The sequence below is a fragment of the Eucyclogobius newberryi genome, unplaced genomic scaffold (genome assembly GCF_026437365.1).
Source record: "Eucyclogobius newberryi isolate DKJ021-1_F unplaced genomic scaffold, fEucNew1.0.hap1 SCAF_9, whole genome shotgun sequence".
Lineage (NCBI taxonomy): Eukaryota > Metazoa > Chordata > Actinopteri > Gobiiformes > Gobiidae > Eucyclogobius > Eucyclogobius newberryi.
In genome coordinates, this window is record NW_027316532.1 from 36048726 (window position 1) to 36067498 (window position 18773).

The 18773-nt window shown below is 39.8% G+C and overlaps 3 protein-coding genes and 1 long non-coding RNA gene across 5 annotated transcripts; 2 read left to right on the forward strand and 2 right to left on the reverse strand.

The window, feature by feature from the left end:
• Positions 1–236: 236 nt before the first annotated feature.
• prdx6 (peroxiredoxin 6) lies at positions 237–3639 on the reverse strand. Its single transcript, XM_072439036.1, has 5 exons — positions 3458–3639; positions 2032–2188; positions 1204–1347; positions 757–903; positions 237–422 (listed from the first exon to the last, which is right to left on the reverse strand). Exons 1-5 carry the CDS (start codon positions 3547–3549, stop codon positions 297–299), a joined length of 666 nt encoding a protein of 221 aa, XP_072295137.1. The 5' UTR covers positions 3550–3639; the 3' UTR covers positions 237–296.
• A 3319-nt stretch (positions 3640–6958) lies between these two features.
• On the reverse strand, positions 6959–8516 carry LOC140353527 (uncharacterized). The gene is made up of 3 exons (XR_011925925.1): positions 8465–8516; positions 7640–7764; positions 6959–7346 (listed from the first exon to the last, which is right to left on the reverse strand). It is a non-coding gene; the product is annotated as an uncharacterized lncRNA (long non-coding RNA).
• A 551-nt stretch (positions 8517–9067) lies between these two features.
• On the forward strand, positions 9068–10574 carry plpp6 (phospholipid phosphatase 6). Its single transcript, XM_072437826.1, has 2 exons — positions 9068–9680; positions 10136–10574. The coding sequence occupies exons 1-2, from the start codon at positions 9215–9217 to the stop codon at positions 10501–10503; spliced, it is 834 nt and encodes a 277-aa protein (XP_072293927.1). The 5' UTR covers positions 9068–9214; the 3' UTR covers positions 10504–10574.
• A 3156-nt stretch (positions 10575–13730) lies between these two features.
• On the forward strand, positions 13731–17083 carry LOC140353691 (flavin-containing monooxygenase 5-like). Of its 2 annotated transcripts, XM_072438365.1 has the most exons (9): positions 13754–14133; positions 14223–14388; positions 14754–14896; positions 14970–15169; positions 15427–15562; positions 15851–16070; positions 16138–16210; positions 16582–16834; positions 16922–17083. In XM_072438365.1, the coding sequence occupies exons 1-9, from the start codon at positions 13882–13884 to the stop codon at positions 17066–17068; spliced, it is 1590 nt and encodes a 529-aa protein (XP_072294466.1). In that variant the 5' UTR covers positions 13754–13881; the 3' UTR covers positions 17069–17083. The 2 variants fall into 2 exon arrangements, with proteins under 2 accessions (XP_072294467.1, XP_072294466.1); XM_072438366.1 differs by lacking the exons at positions 15427–15562; positions 15851–16070; positions 16138–16210; positions 16582–16834; positions 16922–17083 and having other exon boundaries at positions 13731–13870; positions 13945–14133; positions 14970–15173.
• The last annotated feature ends 1690 nt before the right edge of the window (positions 17084–18773 follow it).

Genomic DNA, 18773 nt, shown 5'->3' on the forward strand with positions numbered 1-18773 from the left:
TGGTAATAAGTAGTAGTACATAGATAGCACAATAGTCAGCATTGACAGCATTGCAGCGCCATCTAGCGGTGAACTGAAATGATTACACTTTAACTGGACAGCTTTAATTAAAAACTCAACAAATAAAAGTAGAGTTTCACAATTTAAAGTGAAAAGTGTCTTTATTTCGAAAGACAAGGTACAGAAAAATTATGACATTTGTTTTGCCAATTTAGTTTTTTGTTAAATCATTGTTTAACATTAAACATAATGCAGATGCAGATGAAACGGTTCTTGATGGAGTTTTCCCCCGTCTTTTAGATCTGTGTGTAACGCAGATATTTCTTTCCAGAGGGCAGATCCTTTGTGGTCACACCTTTGGGGAAGAGAGATGCAGCCTCGGCATCTGAGAGCGTGGGAATGACCATAACTTTATCGCCAGGCTGAAAGGAAAACGTCTGTTAGGTTAAGGTTACGTATGCCCTTAATAATATGTCAGACTTTGATTGTGGTGGATTGATTTTTTTTACTGTGATTAAAAATGAGTATGTAACATTGGGCATTTCACCACCTCAAAGATTTACTGAGGACAAATAAAATATTAAATAAAATAAAAAATGTATATAATGAATCAGTATACAATGTGCAAATGACTGAAATATGTATGTGTGCCTTCTATTTTGAATAGCTTGAGATCGTTGTGATAATAAGAAACTGCTGCTGCCATAATTCACCCGACCATATTGTCTTGTAATGTATAATAATGTTCAACTGTACCTTCCAGTCCACGGGCGTGGCCACCTTCTTCTGTGCCGTGAGCTGCAGGGAGTCGATCGCTCGGAGGAGCTCGTCGAAGTTCCTCCCTGTAGTGGCCGGGTAAAGGATGGACAGCTTCATCTTCTTATCAGGACCAATGACAAAAACCTGGAGGGAAGAAATTTAGAGTCTAATAAATCTATGTTTGATAGATCACATTAAACATTTTACTAGTGTATGATCATATTTATTTTATTTAGATTGTATACTGCCAGGCATTTGTACCAATATATTGTCTGCACTTCGGATCCATCATTCATCCAGTTTATTACTATTTGGGTTGTTTTACGTCACACTTTTTATTACATTTTGATCGTGGTATTAGGGTATCCTTTTTCAGATCTTCCATTTCAAAAAATTGAGGGCAGTAAAACTTAAGCATATTATTATTATTTTATTTTCGCTTACACAGCGAGCGGTTAAAGGCATGCCGTCGGCGTCTCTCTCGTCGGGGTCCAACATACCCAACAGCACAGACAGCTCCCTCTTGTCGTCAGCGATGATCGGGAACGGCAGAGAACTTCCTGACCCATTGTGAAAAGCCATCACGTCCTTCAGAAAACAACATGGTGAATACACGGTCAAACTTGTTTTTTTTCTCCTTTACATTTTACCTTCAGGGGTCAGTTCACTAACATAACACATTACTATCCATAGAAATAGCCCTAACCCAATGAGAACAAAGATGAAACAGGAATCAAATCTAAACAGAAAAACAGGACAGACAACACGATACAAATAAATCAGGACAAAAGGGCAAATCAAACCAGTAGAATAGTACAACCACATTTAAAGCAGGTTCAAAGGCCTGTCCTTAGCTCAAATTAAAGTTAAGTACAGCAATAAAAGGTGTTATAAATGTTGCTCCACATAAAGACATTAGTTGACCCAATAGAAAGTCTGTAGAAGTGTTAAAGAAATGCAACGTTCTTGTGCTTTTTTTTTTTGAGAGGCTACAGGGAGTGCAGCTGCTGAATGCTAATGATTTATCTTGTGTGAGTCGACGAGCAGCTCGACTGGGACAAAAATTCTATCCATAAAACAGTGGACTAGCTCAGAGCAGACAAAGATCCTACAGTAACTCTCAGTGAATCTCCTGTGAATACTTGACCTGGCCTCTCTCTCATTTCACTTCTCATGCTCATTGTGATGTGGGCTTCACGCCAGTGTGAAGTTACGTAAACATGATGTACAAGTCCATTTAAATTTAAAATATAGAGTTTTTTCTTCTCATACCTTGCTCCATTTGTGATGGTCCTCCACAGAGTCCAGAGAGAGTGCGATCATCTTGACACCACGTTTCTTAAACTCATCAGAGACTTTGGCAGCACAGGCCAGCTCGGTGGTGCACACAGGGGTGAAGTCTCTCGGGTGAGAGAACAAGACGCCCCACCTAAACAAGTTATGTATCAAAGACATTAGAAACATAGAAACTTCAATATTTCAGGAAACAGTTGCTCATTTGGACTGATTGCCACTTCTTTTCTGATGCAAAAGTTACTTTCTGGGAGAAAATCCTGTTCATACTTCTCCTTAGCAAAACTAAGATTGAGAACCCAGCTGTGCTCTTGGGGGAAATAAGACAATAAAAAAGGAATGAGGTGAAGCCGTTCTCGTATTACTAATGTATAAAGTTGCTATATTTCACTCTCCATAGAGATGTTGAGATCGCTGGGGATTTCCACAGTATGGAATTTACATTTTCCACACAAAAAAACAAAATATCTACACACAAAACTCCACAGATCTGACCAGTAACTTGGCCAGGTGTCATCACCTGCTTGACAACATGGAAATAGACACACTTAATGCCCTAGTGTGGAACATTCCAGGCAAAGCAATAGCATCTCCATGGAGACAATGCCCTCCACCTGAAAAGTTCAATAGGTCACTTTTAATATTACCGTGTTGTTATGATCATATAAATGTTATTCTGCTTTTTCATGTTGCTGTTGTTATTTTCTCCTCTCAAAGAGCTCTGCCCACAGTCAGTGTCATCTGATGAAGGCCTGACTCACTTGTGCTGCAGATTAGAAAGCAACCGTGACGGAGCGAAAACAAAAGTTTGAGGAATGTTCACAAGATTTTACAGTTCTACTGTTTTTTTTTATTCACACAAATTAAATCAGGTTAAATGCCACATGCAAAAAGCCTTCTAAAGAAATGAAATGATCCCATTCAGCAGGATTCAACTTTGTTCACACCAGTTGTCATTTTTGGCTAGAGTCCCTGCACTGCAGAGATGACCCTTGACCAGTAGCAGATGTAGCATATGTTATGTCCAATGATGTCAAAAGTTACTTTTTTGAACAGTTTAACAATATTGAACATTTTAACAAATAATATCATTGAGATCACCTATGCAATACTGAATATGCAAGAATGATCGTGTATTGTGTGAGGGATTTATTAAGTTGTGTAATACATGAATTGATACCTCGGTATGTCACTATATCAGACTCCTACAGTCATGCTTGTGTAACAGTGTCAAAAGTGCATGAACACAGCAGGTGGTAATTGATCATATTGAGACTTTAGCTCCTCGATATCGCAGTTGCATAATGTGATTAAGGCAAATATGTCTGTGGTCAACTGTTTCCCTAAACATTTGATAACAACACATTCAAGTCTAATAAAGCGTAATATTTCAGTGGACACTTACGAATCACCGAGAAAGTCGTGGAACTTGATTCTGCCGATGGTGGTGTCGGCCTCAAAATTCGGAAACACATCTCCGAGCAGAATGCCAGGCATGTTGGCTCCACTGATGCACACAAACCCGCAACAACGCGACTTGTTCACAGGGAAAACGTGAGAGAAAAACCAAGCCCCCGGAAGCCAAGATGGCCGCCATTGAAACCTATGGAGCCGCTCATTGGCGCATGGTTCCAAAAAAGTTTTTTAGTTCCGCATTACTTCCTGAACACTGTCTCATTTACGCCCACTTTTGTGACGTCATCGCCATAAGGCTTTGGCGTCGGGAGCGCGCACGTCACAGCAGCGTGAAAGACTGAACAGTCAACACGGACTTTTGGAATAATTCGGCTTGAAAGAGTCTGTTTACGTAACGTATAATGATGGATTGTTATATCCATCTATAAATATACATGTATCATGTTGTAAAGCTCTGATATTTAAGAGAATTATAAAGAAGTGTTAAGATAAAAAGTCCGGTTTAATGACAATTTAGAGGTGTAATAACGTCCTCATCATTTTCTGTAATTTTTGGTTTGGGTATTAATTTTGTTATTAACTTTTCAGTTATTAATTTACATAACATAATTTGGCCAATATGCATTTTTTTTAATCAGATGAGAAGAAATATAAAAAATAATCATCGATTCTGTTACATAATTGAGTTAAGCAGTATTTAATTATATTCAGTTTCCTTTTGTCATTTTTGTATCATGTCAATCTTTAATAAATACAAAACACATTTGTTTATTAATGTATTTAATAAGAATAATGAACATGAATGAACTTGTTCAATAAATGCAAATCTGATTATAACTACAAAATATAGCCGCAAGCGGCAATGATCGGCCCTCTCTACGCCGCCGCCACGCCGCAAGAGGAGGGGGCGCTAACGCGCCCCAATTGTCCTTTTATTACGCCTACTGCTGAATCTGTGACGCTGTCACATCTTCTCCCCTTTGTTTTACCATCAAAAAGCAATTTTATTTTGAATTCTTGGCAACCGTGACTCTTAGAATAAAAATGTGGATAACTTTTGATGGTCCACCCCTGAAGATGAGTCTCACCAAATTTCAGGTTAATAGGGCTGACGCCCTAAGAGGAGTTTGTGAAAGTCTAAAGTGTAAACATGTTCTGGCGATTTCCCCATTGGAATAACATGGAAGGTTTCGGTCATTGTTACGGCAACGCCATAACAATTATGACATGGGCCTCATTGACTTTTTTGATGGGGATGCTAAAATTGAGTTGTGTGTCAAATTTCATATAATTTCGCAAAACTAAACATTTAACCTCCATATAAAATCTGTAGGGGGCGCTGTGGCGCCAAATTAATTTATTTCACTTCAAGTAGGTTTAGGGCAAAGAGTTTAACAACTGATTCTAATTTGACGCAATTCGGACTTTATCTGCGCAAACGGCAGAAATGTTAAATATGGGAGATTTCTGAAATTCTAGCTACAGACCGTGAGAGGTATCAATGTAATTTGGATAACTTTTGATGTCCCACTCCTCAGTAGCATTTTCACCAAATTTCAGCTTTTTAGGGCCAACGCCCTTGGAGGAGTTCGTAAAAGTACGACGTTTGGAAAAACTCCGAAGTCATGTTTAGCCATTTTTGAAGCAATATGGCCGACATTTGGTTGGGCGGACGGCGTTGCCGTAATAATATTTTTTACTTCTCTTGTCACCATCTACCTCTGCGCCAAATTTCATGATTCTACGATCAGATTTTTTTTGGGTCATTTCCCATCTCTCAATGCATTTTTGGTACATTTGGGGGCGCTGACGCGCCAATTTTTTTTATTTTAGAAAAGGGAAATAGCCAGAATGTAGAGAGGCACGATTTTTAGAGGTGTGAACATTTTTGTGACTTTTCGTCAATGTTCACTGGGTGAAAAATAGGGGGGTTGGTCCCGAGAAGAAGAAGAAGAAAGAAAGAATAATATTCCGATGCGAAAACAATGTTTCCCATTTTTCAAATATCATAAACTATACATTTTCGGAAAGCGCTCGCGCTTTCCTACCTCATGGTGTGGGTCCCTGGTCACTGACGGGTACTTTCGTTAATTTTGAGTGGGCTCCGCCCACTTTGTGTTTTTGGCCCTCTATACAGTAATAATGTTCAATTTTTGCATTACATGCTTATATGCACGGAACATGCAAGAGATGGGGAACGTATTTGTGAGCTACTTAGGGCAAATGAGTGCTTTATATTGGGATGACGACCGCGAAGCACGGCCTTATGAGATTAATAGGCCTCTCGCCAGCTTGTGGCGCTCGGGCCTAATAATAATATTTTTAGCAAAAACAATATAGCCGTTTCCACTATAACAACAAATGATACATCGTTTGAAAGCTCTAAGCCTTCCCGATGCCGCCATGGGGTGGAATCATCATTACGAGCGCTTACGCGCTCGTCACTCCCTATTCCGTCGGGATGCCCCGCCCACTCCCCATAGACTTCCATTGATTTGAGCAGATACAAGCATGGCCCATGCCTGCGGCATGGACTCTCGCGTATGGGACGATGCCAGGAGGGTTTTTGGAGGAATGCAGCGCTTCGCGCTGCTGTTATCAACAATTAGTGAATGGGCTACGCCCATTCACTAATTGTTGACTATTTCTGTCATAGCAGGAGTAAGTATGCATGATCCATGCCTTCGGCATGGGCTAGTTCACTGTACTTGCCAGCTCGCGCTTTCCTACCTCATGGTGTGGGTCCCTGGTCACTGACGGGTACTTTCGATAATTTTGAATGGGCTCCGCCCACTTTGTGTTTTTGGCCCTCTATACAGTAATAATGTTCAATTTTTGCATTACATGCTTATATGCACGGAACATGCAAGAGATGGGGAACGTATTCGTGAGCTACTTAGCGCAAATGAGTGCTTTATATGGGGATGGTCGTCATCCCAATGTAAAGTGCTCGTTTAGTGCGAACTTTTGCACGGGCTTCGCCCGTTTACAACGGTAATGTTCCATTTTCCTACAACTAATTAGTATGCACAGGGCGTGCATGAGTGGAGGAGTGCATTAGTGAGTGTTTGGAAGTGGGCGAGCGCTTCGCGCTCGATTTCGTGCGCACTACGTGCGCACTTTCGCAGCCGTGCTTTGCACGGCCTTACGAGACTAATAGTAATAGGCCTCTCGCCAGCTTGTGGCGCTCGGGCCTAATGATAAATTGATTTTAGCCAGTTTTAGTTGAGTTTTAAAGCTCCAATGAGTTTTAAAGCTACAATGTGGGAGTCCCTTATTAAGGAGTTTGAGTCTGTGTACTGTTCATTATTATCATCATCATTAATAGAATCAGAAAAGGTTTATTGCAATTGTCAAAGAACAGAATTCACAAACAGTGGAACTTGCTTTAGTGATTCAGTGCAACATAAAAATATTAACAATGATAAAACAACCTGTATAAGTCAAAAAGAACATACTGAATAAGATAAAATATTCCTTTATTGTCCACACATGAGGAAATTTTGTTGTTGCAACACAGTAGATACAGAGGAAAAGGACAGAAAACTTATAGGAAGTTTAAAAAACACTCTTAATAGATCGATCTTAATAGAAGAACTCTTATAAACAAAAACTCCTATAGACAGAACCTCTCACACCTTAATAAGGAATGGAGGGGGAAAATAAAGATAAAGATAAAATAAAAACAGCTAGCGTAAGACAAAATAATACTAATAATAATGGTAAAATAAACACTCTTTTTACATCAGTTATATGCACATGAATGTGACATTATTGCGTTAAATACTGAATATCTCAGTATTTAACAAGACTTTGTTTCCATGGCTACGCAGTCTTCTGTACTTCAGTAAACTCCTCCGTTCAGCTCCATCGTATGACTGAGAGACAAACAGAACATGTCACGGCTTTAGATTATACAAGTCACATAACACACACTTCATATGTTTTAGATTTATACAAGTCATATAACATACACTTCATATGTTTTAGATTATACAATTCACATAACATACACTTCACATGTTTGTCCTGAAGCTGCTTTACAGACACATGTGACACAGGAGTGTCTCTTTTGAAGAACAATTATCATTTAGTTTTTTTTGGTCATAACAAAACAGACATTTTATAAATTCAAAGTACTGATTCGAGGCACAAGTTATTATCAAAATACCTTTTGCTTTGGAGTCGTCAGGAGTTTACTTGAGATCACTCTGTGTCTGCAGTGACCTGTAGTGACCTGTAGTGACCTGTAGAGCTCTGGACAGCACAGACAGACTAAACTCACTGGTCAGCACTCTGAAGATGAGAAAGATACGCATTAGAACATTGATATATTATGCATATTTAACGGAGTTAAATGGAATATGTTATTGACAGATTTACATTTCGCTCTGTAACACAAAAGTTCCTCTTTTCACATTATTTTTTAAAGCTGGAACCAAAAGTAATCTACTTATGCATAAGTTTAAACCTTAGAAGTTAGAACATAGCTGACATGTTTGCTAAATCTCTACATATTCCATGAAAGTAAATCCATGATATTCCTATAGAAAACAAGCGTGTGCTTTGCTGTTTAAACACAGCACACTTCATTATTAAATGAGTAATAAAACCTTAAATGTCGTCTCAGCACTGTCACTTTTACATACGTTTACATTTATATGTGTAAGATATGACCCATTTCAGCAGGTTATATTTGAATTATTGGTAGTTTTTTTATAGCACATAATACAAACATCACTTTATTTCCCCTTCTTTCTCTAGTTTTCCTTGATCTGTGCTTAACCTTTTGTCTCTTAGAACATTTAGTAGGATAAATAATTAGTTATTTATTTGCAGAAGCACGAGCCATCACGACGTGTTGTTGCATCTTTGTGTAGCTAAACTTTAGCTTACGTTAGCTCGTGTTAACTTGTGTTAACTGTGTAATCGTTGATTTACACTTCATATGGAACGATGTGTGAAACGTGAGGAATGACATACAAACACAACTTACGTGTATCGTGGTCTCGTCTCGTCACTTTCTTCTGCTTGTGTTTAGTTTCCGTCACATGTTCTTCCGAGGCTCGTTCATGAGGGTCACGTGCGCGCTCGGTGCGCGTACACCGTTCACCGGAAGGTTAAAAATGTATTTTTTAAGTATTTTAGAAACAGTTAAAGAGTGAAATTCCTTCTATTTTATTTTTAGACTAAAAACAATTTAGCATGTTTGGTCATTTTAGAGGCCGAACTCCTGAAATGGTCCGACCAAAAGGCTGCATTCTGCGAAGTGGCCACTACTCAATTTGGAGCCAGAGGCAGAGGGGGCGTAGCCTATCCAGATAATATAATAGATCCATGGAGAAAAACCCATAAAATCATTTGTATGAATGGACCCGGAAAGAGGCGGGGCCACGCGCGAGCCGCCCTGCTCCAACGACCAATCAGAAACAAAGAAGTTCATGTTGCGTTTTTTATTTCAACATTATTTTTGCTTGAGCAAAACAAAAACTGTAAAGAACTTATGTTTATTAGAATAAACACAAGAGAATACATACATTACATCTCATTATTATGTCAATAACAATAAAACTCAATGTCCCATGATCCTTTGCGAATAGAATAGCAAAGATGGCGATTCACTACGGAACAGTCAGACGTGATACGAATGGTGAAACGTTCAGGATATAAGTAAAGAAACAGCAGGGCGCAGAGCATCACAGGCGAAACACCGCGTCATATCCAGCGGCTTCAGAGGGACTGTGCCATGCCGTCTCCCAAAAGCAAAGCCCCGGGTCGCAGCGGGGGCAGCCCGGTGGTGGTCGGCGGCTCCAATGACCGCTTTGAGTTCGTGTCTCTGAACAAGAGTCTGCACCAGCGGCAGGGCTCGGACCCCACCACTGCCCGGCTGCGGGCCTCGGAGAGCCCCACACGGCGCCGGGGCTCCAGCTCCTCCACGGGCTCCGCCAGCGGCCAGGCCGAGGAGGACGGCTTACGGCTGAACCCGTCCTTCCTCCGGGTCGCGCTCAGCTCGCTCTTGGCCATCGACCTGTGGATGTCCAAGCGGCTCGGGGTCTGCGCCTGTGAGGACTCGTCCTGTGGCAGTGCGCGGCCCCTGATGAAGCTGATCGAGATCTCTGGACACGGGATCCCGTGGCTGGCCGGTACCGTGTACTGCATGTACAAGAGCGACAGCGCTGCGGGACAAGAAGTGATGCTCAACCTCTTCATGGGTACAGTATTTGTGCAGACGGACAGCCTTGATTTGATTGTCCTTTGAACATATTGGGTTTTCTTATTTAAGGCTTTTTACAGTCAACCCAGTGCAAAGTGTATGGTTCACACCTGTGCCGCTAGAGGGCGCTCTCTACAGCCTCTCATCACTTTACAACTGTCTCCTAACTCTGCCACACATCACTCACATCACAACAGTCAACAACACACTATGTAAATAAATGTACATCTTTAGCAGTAACGTTACAATAAATAACTGAAACCCACGATCTAATCTTGTTGCTGCTTGACATAAACACTGTCATCATTATTAACACTGTCTTCCATGTTTCCATGAGCTTTGTAGTATACAATTTTGAACCGGTTTTCCATCTCTTGTGTGTCAAAAGCATAAACAAAACAACCTTTATATTAAGACTGATTTTGTAATTCTGTGGTGTGTGTTCCTCCGTAGGCTTGCTGTTGGACCTGGTTTTGGTGGGCATCGTTAAGGCCGTTGTGCGTCGGCGTCGCCCTTCTCATAACCGGATGGACATGTTTGCCACATTTTCCGTGGACCGATATTCGTTTCCTTCGGGCCACGCCACTCGAGCTGCGATGTGCGGGCGGTTCCTGTTGGCCCACCTAGTTCTGGCCGCTCCTCTGAGGGTCCTGGTTCAGCTCTGGGTCGGGACTGTGGGTCTGAGCCGGGTGATGCTGGGGAGACATAATGTGACTGACGTGATCTTTGGCTTCTGGATGGGATACTGCCAATACAACCTGATTGAAATGTTGTGGCTCTCACCACTAATGCTGCAAGGGCTGCTGGGATATATAGTTTGACATTGGCACCGAGGGGAAGTATAATCAATTGGAAGGTTAAATTATGATTGTAACAGTTTAAAGAAGTAAGGGGAAGAGGAGTGTGGTGATTTAGGGTTGGGCAAAATCACAATTCAAAATTAGCTTGTGATCTTTGCCTTGTGGTGATTTCTAACCTAAACTCTAAACTCTCTGGAGAAGGGTGAACTTTGTGAATGATAAAAGCTTAATTATGACCAAGGCGTTAAGAAAATAGTTTTTGCCACATCGACCAACCCTTGTGTAACTGTTATGAGCATAGTGAACACTGATGCATGCAGCAAATGTTTTATATGAACACTAAACGGATTTAAATGTGTTCAGAATTCACTTGGACCCAAACCTAAATGAGGCAAAATGTTAGAAATGGAGCGCGTTATGGATTCAACATCTTGCATCTCACACACTTTTATACTCACTTACACATTAGCATTCCTATCATTTTAATATTTGTATAGTTATAAGTACAAACTGTGAATCTTTTCTACACTCAGTGCATTTAGCAATAACAATATAATCCACTTCATTTTTGATACTTTTTCAATCATATCAAATATTTAGTTATAAGGAACTTGCACTGAATCATTCAGTCACAAGCTGCTCTCACTGCTTAGGGAAGACATTTTTAAAATGGAAATATAAATACGGTACAAAAAGTCAAACCGATGGTAGAAAAACAAGGTTTTCTACATGTACTCAACGTAAGAAGCTGCAGAAAGCTGGCCTTATGGTTTAATCATTCTGGGAATATATGTGATAGTATCACTTGTGATTAGGACTGGGCAATATTGATAAAAATGATTTTTTTTTTTCCTTTTTGGGGGGGGGGCTTATTCCGATAACAATATTTAGACAATAAGTCAAATATCTTAAAACATGTATTTAAATTAGTTTAGGTTGAATTATCAGACAAATGTGAAACGTCTGGAAAATATATTTCAATAGAACGCAAATATCTCCATCTAAACTTATTTTTCCCTGCCAAGGATTTAAACAGGGCACACACAAAAACCAAGGCACTCCGACAGGTTGAAGCCTTTATTTAAACTTACATACTCAATATTCAAATTTGGCTTCGAAACCGTATTCATGATATCTAAATTTCCAACTATTGCCCGCCTCTAGTTGTGATATATGTTTCAAAATGAAGACTTAGTTCTCAGAGCATATTTAGCATGGACTGGATGATTAGCAGTTGAGCCTCTGCCTTTGTTCTGGACCACAGTTTTAAGTGTGCCATCCGTCCTAACATGACTTTAATGCCTGTTTTCTGTTTGATTGCCAGTCACTTTTAATCTTGGATGTTGATGGGAACAGCACTGGTTTCTGACGCAAAAATAACAATTACAAGGCCAAACAGTGACACAACTAGAACATGTAACGCTACAATGTGGGAATGATGGGAAACTAACAGTTTATGATTTAATGTATTGTGGTGGTGTGAATGGATGGAAGATTGTATTTATTTTTTGAATTTAGTTTTTTTAATTGAAGTTGATTCCATGTATGGACATTCTACAATAATTATTTAATGAATAGGTGTGAATTAAGAATGATAAAATATGTTTTTACACATTTTATATGGTTTATCAGCCTGATTCTACTGTAAAAATGGCACTGGTTTGACTCATTCTGTCATGACGTTTGAAACAGCTGCAGTGGAAGTGGACAGTTTAATTTTGCATGGCTGCTTTACTTGATAAATACAAGGTAAGATAAAGAGTGCCTTGTATAAAATATACTCCACATACTGTTAGTAGTTTACCTCTTGTAGTTTTATGGTGATTTTTCTTTACACATTTCTCACAGATTGAACTTTAAACCGTCATAAGGGCTGGTTTGGCTAATGTTTGGTCACTTTCGTGGGTCAATGTGTTTATATTTTGTCAATACTTTTTCCCAAGTTTGTGATGAAGTTTGTGACTCCCTATTTGGACATTTTATTTATTTTGTATTATTTACATTTTTCTTCTCAAATATAATATAATTTTCAGAGCCAGTGTTTAGTTTAGGGTCGGTTGTCCACAAAACAAAATGTTGATCAACTAAACTCATGCTCTGTGAAGTGATTAGCCGACTAAAATCTCTCAAGTCTATCTCTACAATCTGACCGTGTCTCTAAGTGCACTGACAAGAACAGACGATCACAGGAGTTACAAATATGTTTACAAGAAACTGCTTTTATCCATATATTATATTATCCATATATTTATCCATCATATTAAATTTACAATCCATCAAATTAACTTTTTTTTCTGTAGTAGTAGTCCATTTTATTTGACTAGGACTCTGTGCCACATTCCCCATATTGCTTTACAATTTCAAGGGTCCATCTCAAATTGGTCATTTTGTGTCCACGCCTCCCAGTTTGTAACGTCCAGGCCACTGTCTGACCGTTCCACTTGAGACCTGAAGGAGCGGGTGTAGCTGCTTGACAAAAAATCACTGTGCTTGACCAAAATGTTTCAAATCAAGACATTCCTACATTCCTATTTTGGCATTATTTTTCAATACCAAAAGGTTTTTATTTCTGCCTGCTGTCGATGTAAGTTGTATTGTCTTGGTAAGTTTATTGCACTGTGTTCACTGTGTATTCAGCTGTGTTCTGAAAGTAGTTGTAGTTTTTTCATTAAATGGGGAATTACTTAAATCTAATGTGGTTCTGCCTTTTTGTTTAGATAGTTACAGTGCTTGATCTGGGCTGATGTTAGATTTGCACTCACAGCAGTGAATCTGTCTCCAATATTGGATGAAATAAGAGTATGATGTTCAAATGCTTCACAGAAGCTTTGTGTAACGTCGGATCTTTTCTACTGGATGTTAACGTATTGCTTTTTCAGGTTATCCAATCTGATAACACATTAATCTGAGTTACAGATTAAACTACTAACAAAAGTTTGTTTGGATCGATATAAAGTGAACCAAAGCCAAAATGCATCTGCCCTGAAGATGTGACCTGCTGTTTGAGCTCAGGTCACATTACTTCCATACACACCCCTTATTGCTCCAGGTTGGACCTATAAAAACCTGTCCTGACCCGGCCTTCCCTGTGCAGCCTCAAACTGAGAGAACAAGGTAAGACACAGATGTACTACTTATTGTACTTCTATCGGGGGGGATGCTTTACTCAAGTGATTCTCTGCTGACAAAGGTGCTGTTCGGGTTCATTTACAAAAGTGTGTGTGTATATTATATGTTTATCTACTACAGGTCCATGATGGTGCAGCGCGTGGCGGTGATCGGGGCTGGACCGTCTGGCCTGACCAGTGTGAAGGAATGTCTGGACGAAGGCCTGGAGCCCACTTGTTTCGAGAGCAGTGACGACATGGGGGGACTCTGGAAGTTCAGGGCAAGTGGAGAATGAGTTTCATGGTCCACTTCACTGCGCATTTGGAGTATGTTGTGTATCATATTTGTCTACAGGAGGTGTCCGAGCCAAACAGGGCCAGCATCTACCGCTCTCTTACCATTAATACCTCCAAAGAAATGATGTGCTACAGTGACTTCCCAATTCCTGCTGACTACCCAAACTACATGCACCATTCCAAGATCTTTAATTATTTCCGGATGTACGCCGAACATTTTAAACTACTGCAGTATGTCCAATTCCAAGTGAGTTTGCAATCGACAGGATTATTGAACGAAGGAAAAGCCATTAATGTTGCATAGTGCACTCATTAATGATCTGTTATATATCATAGACCACCGTGAAAAGTGTGAAGAAGAGATCAGACTTCACCAGGACGGGACAGTGGGAAGTTGTCACGGAGACCAAAGATGGACAAGAGGAGAGACATGTCTTGGATGCAGTCATCTGTTGCTCTGGTCACTACACTTACCCCAATCTCCCACTGAAAGACTTCCCAGGTAACACTGTCAGTGCCCACATAGAGTTGTGTATTTGTGAACATAATGTATGATAAAAATATAGACAACAAATATTTGAATTGATTTTTTCCATACCACAGTCTCATCAGAAACTGTACAGCAACAAAAGAAATGTGTAATTATGTTGTGGGGGTTTATCTGTTAAAAGGACCAATTTATTATATTCTTACTGTGATTCTAATATTTGATATAAGCTTTTTATTTTGATAAATGTATTTATTCTGCTGCTCGGTTCCATGTCTGTAATGAAAATAATTTTGCCTCGGGGATGAATGAATGTAATTCTCATTCGAATTAACAACTGCATGAATTATTATTCAAAACATTAGATTGTGACTCAACAGGAATTGAGACATTTGAGGGGAAGTACTTCCACAGCTGGGACTACAAAGGCCCTGAGGGCGTGGCGGGGAAGACAGTGGTGGTGATCGGCATCGGGAACTCTGGAGGAGATATTTCAGTCGAGTCGAGCAGATTTGCCAAGCAGGTTCGATCGTCTATTTTCAATCAAAGTTACTCATTTTATTGTGAAATCATTCCCCTTTTCTCGTCCTCCTCAGGTGTATATGAGCACTCGTCGAGGGGCATGGGTCATTCGGCAGGTGTCGGACAATGGACTCCCAGTCGACATGAAATACAACACTCGATTCGTCCACATCCTTTTCCAGCTGCTGCCCATGAGTGTCTTGAATTATCTTGGCGAGGGCAAACTCAATGCCATGTACGACCACACCATGTACGCTCTGAAACCCAAGCATCGGTGAGTCTCTCTGCGTGTCAAAGTACAAATAATGCATTTTGAGCTATTTTTAGTAGTTAACTAGTCATTCATATTTTTTTCTAATTAGTTGACAACTGCATACATTTGTTTTCAATTTTTATACAAATTTAACCAGATTAATATTAAAATATGCACTGAAGACCTCTTAAGTAACTTTCTTTTAACCACAAAATGCATATTCTTCTTGGGTCACTATGATTTATTAGCTTATTGTTGTTCCCATGTCTCTCCACTAGACTTTTCAGTCAGATTCCTGTGATAAACGACGACCTGCCTCTGAAGATTCTGTCTGGCTCCGTCGTCGTTAAACCAAATGTCAAAGAAATCTCTGGATCCAACGTCATATTCAGCGATGGCTCTGTTGTCGAAAAGGTTCTTACAGATCGACACAAACTTCTGCATCAATCCACAGATCAAATGTACACAGTAGCACACAAAATGGAAACAAAAAAGTTGATATATTATAACAAAACATTAAAATAAAGCAGAACTGTGAATGTGATGAATCAAGTATTACCATTAAAACAATCCATATTAAACACAAATACCATAAGTAATCTACTCCATGGATAAAATATCTACAATAAGAAGTTAAAATATGAGTTGTTTACTATGTGTGTTTAGCAGACAGTAAAGCAAATCATGTGGTCTTATCTGCAGGTTGACGTCATTGTTTTTGCCACGGGCTACAACTATGATTTCCCATATTTGCCCAGAGAAGTGATGTACAGAACCGGCCATCGCATTGGTCTGTACAAGCATGTGTTTCCCCCGACCCTCGAGCACCACACTTTGGCTGTGGTCGGATTCATCCACGCCCTGGGAGCCATCATGCCCCAGGCAGAAATGCAGGCACGCTGGGTTACGCAAGTGTTTAAAGGTAGAAACCTCAGAACTTAATAGTTATGTGTCTATCGATCTAACTGTGATGCTTCACGCTTTTACAGGACTTAAAAAGCTTCCTCCAACCCCGGCTATGGTAAGAGCTGTGGAGAAAGACACTAAGGACATCGAAAATAAGTAAGCTCTACTTGCTTGACTAATATTGCAAAGACATTGGTCAGACTTCTATGTAGAACAATATGGACAAAATCACTGAGATATATGTCTAAAGCAATAAATGCCACTAGTGACGATTCATAATGAATGCAGATTTTTTTAGGTTGAGGGGGGGGGCATGCAGATTCCCCACAGAAATGTAAGGAATCTGACCTAAGAAGACCTTGCTCTGAGGCAGGTATGCAGTCTAGAGGCTTAAAGTAGCCTATTTTAGAGACGCATTGTAAGACTTTAGACCTTTTGAACCACTAGACCAAGCAACAACTGAGGCATCTGAGCTGTGACTTCAGACCCAACTCTTTTTTTCAGTTGTGTATGATTCCTCTTCCCAGTTACATAGTGTCCAAGCTGTCCCCGCTGCACGTGGATTTCGTCTCCTACATGGACAATCTCGCCGGGGAGATCGGAGCGAGGCCTAGTTTGCTGTGGCTCTTCTTCACAGACTATGCCCTGTTCAAGCGTGTCCTGTGGGGTCCTGTCACTGCCTATCAGTACCGCCTCGTAGGACCGGGGAAGTGGGACGGCGCACGCAGGGCAATCTTCACCCAGTTTGATCGCATGTACCAAGCGCTCAAAACAAGACAGGTCCAGAATACCAACTAAATAGACTTCTCCAGTGTTACCATGTCATTTCTGACCGAGCATTACTTACATTTGTACTTATTTATCCAGGTTGAAGAGGACGTGTCCTACACTGGGCGACTGATGAAGCTGACTATGGCTACGATGGCTGTGGGAGCGTATGTGTTTTATGTTCATAACCACAAGCCAGACACCATTCCCAGTCTGATTTCAAAGATCCGCCCGATAACCTTTTGAAACACAATTGTGAAAGGGCCTCATTTGTTTTGTAGGCTTTGATTTACAATGTTGATGTTTTATATGCAAAGATTTTAACTCTCGACTGATCTTCATCCTGTATATGTTTATCTTGCTCTAATCTTTGGACTTTTATGCAAGTTAAAGCTTTTTAAATATGCTTCTTGTCATTACTTGTCATCTTTTCTTATCATTATTGACTCGAATGATGTCATTAACAGGATTCTGAGCATTAATGGCACGAAAGACCTCGTACTGTGGAAAATGTCAATAATAAACCATACATTTGTTTGTGGATTTTTAGAGCAATAAAACAATTGTAACTCCATTTACTGCAGTGCATTTGAACAGTTGTCTGAGTGCGCCCCCTGGTGATAACACATTTTATTTCAGGCGTGAATTTCACAGTCATCTTCAGTAGTATCTGGGCTAAGAGTCAAGTTGAATCAAATCAATCTGAAGTTACAGTATTTCGTTGAGCTCAATAAACTTAGATGTATCTGTTGAAGTTCATAGCTTAGAAAAAAGAATTGTATGTTTGTACAGAAACCATGCTACAATTAAGGGAAGTGATATTTTGATCAATTATTCATATATGACTAATAATAATCAATATTATTATTCAGCTGTTTGGTTAATTATGGCTGTTGTGAGACAATTTAGTAAAAAGTTTGATTTATCTTTTAGCTTAAAATATCAACTTATAATATAGCCACAAGGACATAACCCTTGTGACAACAGTGGAAGAATCCACTGCTCTGGAGGAATGATGGAAATTTCCACTGAGGCGGGCAAAGTCTGCTCTCTGCTGGTCAGCCTGTATCTGTTATTTAAGTCTAACCTTTTTCATACTGTGCTCATTCACTCATCGTACTCAGCACAGGACAGGCACATACAAAATAATTGATCAAGTTATTCAGGCCGTTGGGCTGTGATGAGTGTGATATCACTCAAGTGTAGAAAACTTTCAGTATTTGCAATGTCCTTGGATGGAATTGATACAAATAATCATCTTTATTTTTGCAAATGCATGTCTGAGAATCTCTATAGAACTCTTGCAGTGTAAGCTTGAAGAAATAAACATGTGAGCAAAATGAAGTCTAAACATAACTCAAATAATCACTTTGAAACATCATGTGTAGTCAATTTTTTGCAGCACAAAGTCAATGTCCACATAATTAAATAAATTTTAACTAAAGCTTTGAATTAAGCAGTGATGTTGTCATGTCAATTATTGATCTAATGTTCAGCTGCACTAACTCACTAACAGCATGGTTACAATGTAATGGAGTTTAAATAATTGTTGAATTACTTAACTTTCCATCCTGTGAACTATTACTTTCTGCCTCTTGTAAACTTCTATGTAACATGTTACTTTTCTGGTGGAGGGTCTGCGTCCACCTGCTCGTCTCCATGGAGATGTTTGATGTAACCAGCAGGAGGTGGAGAGGCCTGGTCTGGTCTGGTCTGGATGAACATGGATAATCAGTGAGAAGTGTCGACAGAGGGTTTAGAAAAAACATCATTATGCCAAACACTTCACCAGAGGAGAACTTTGAACAGTCAGATCAGGTTTAGCCATCTCTAACAAACCTCGTTTTCAACGTTCCTGAGCACACACAAGAACACACCTCCAATTGAATTGAGTAAATAGAAGATATAGATAAGTTGGCTTGTCTGATCATCAAACCTGACCAACTCTACT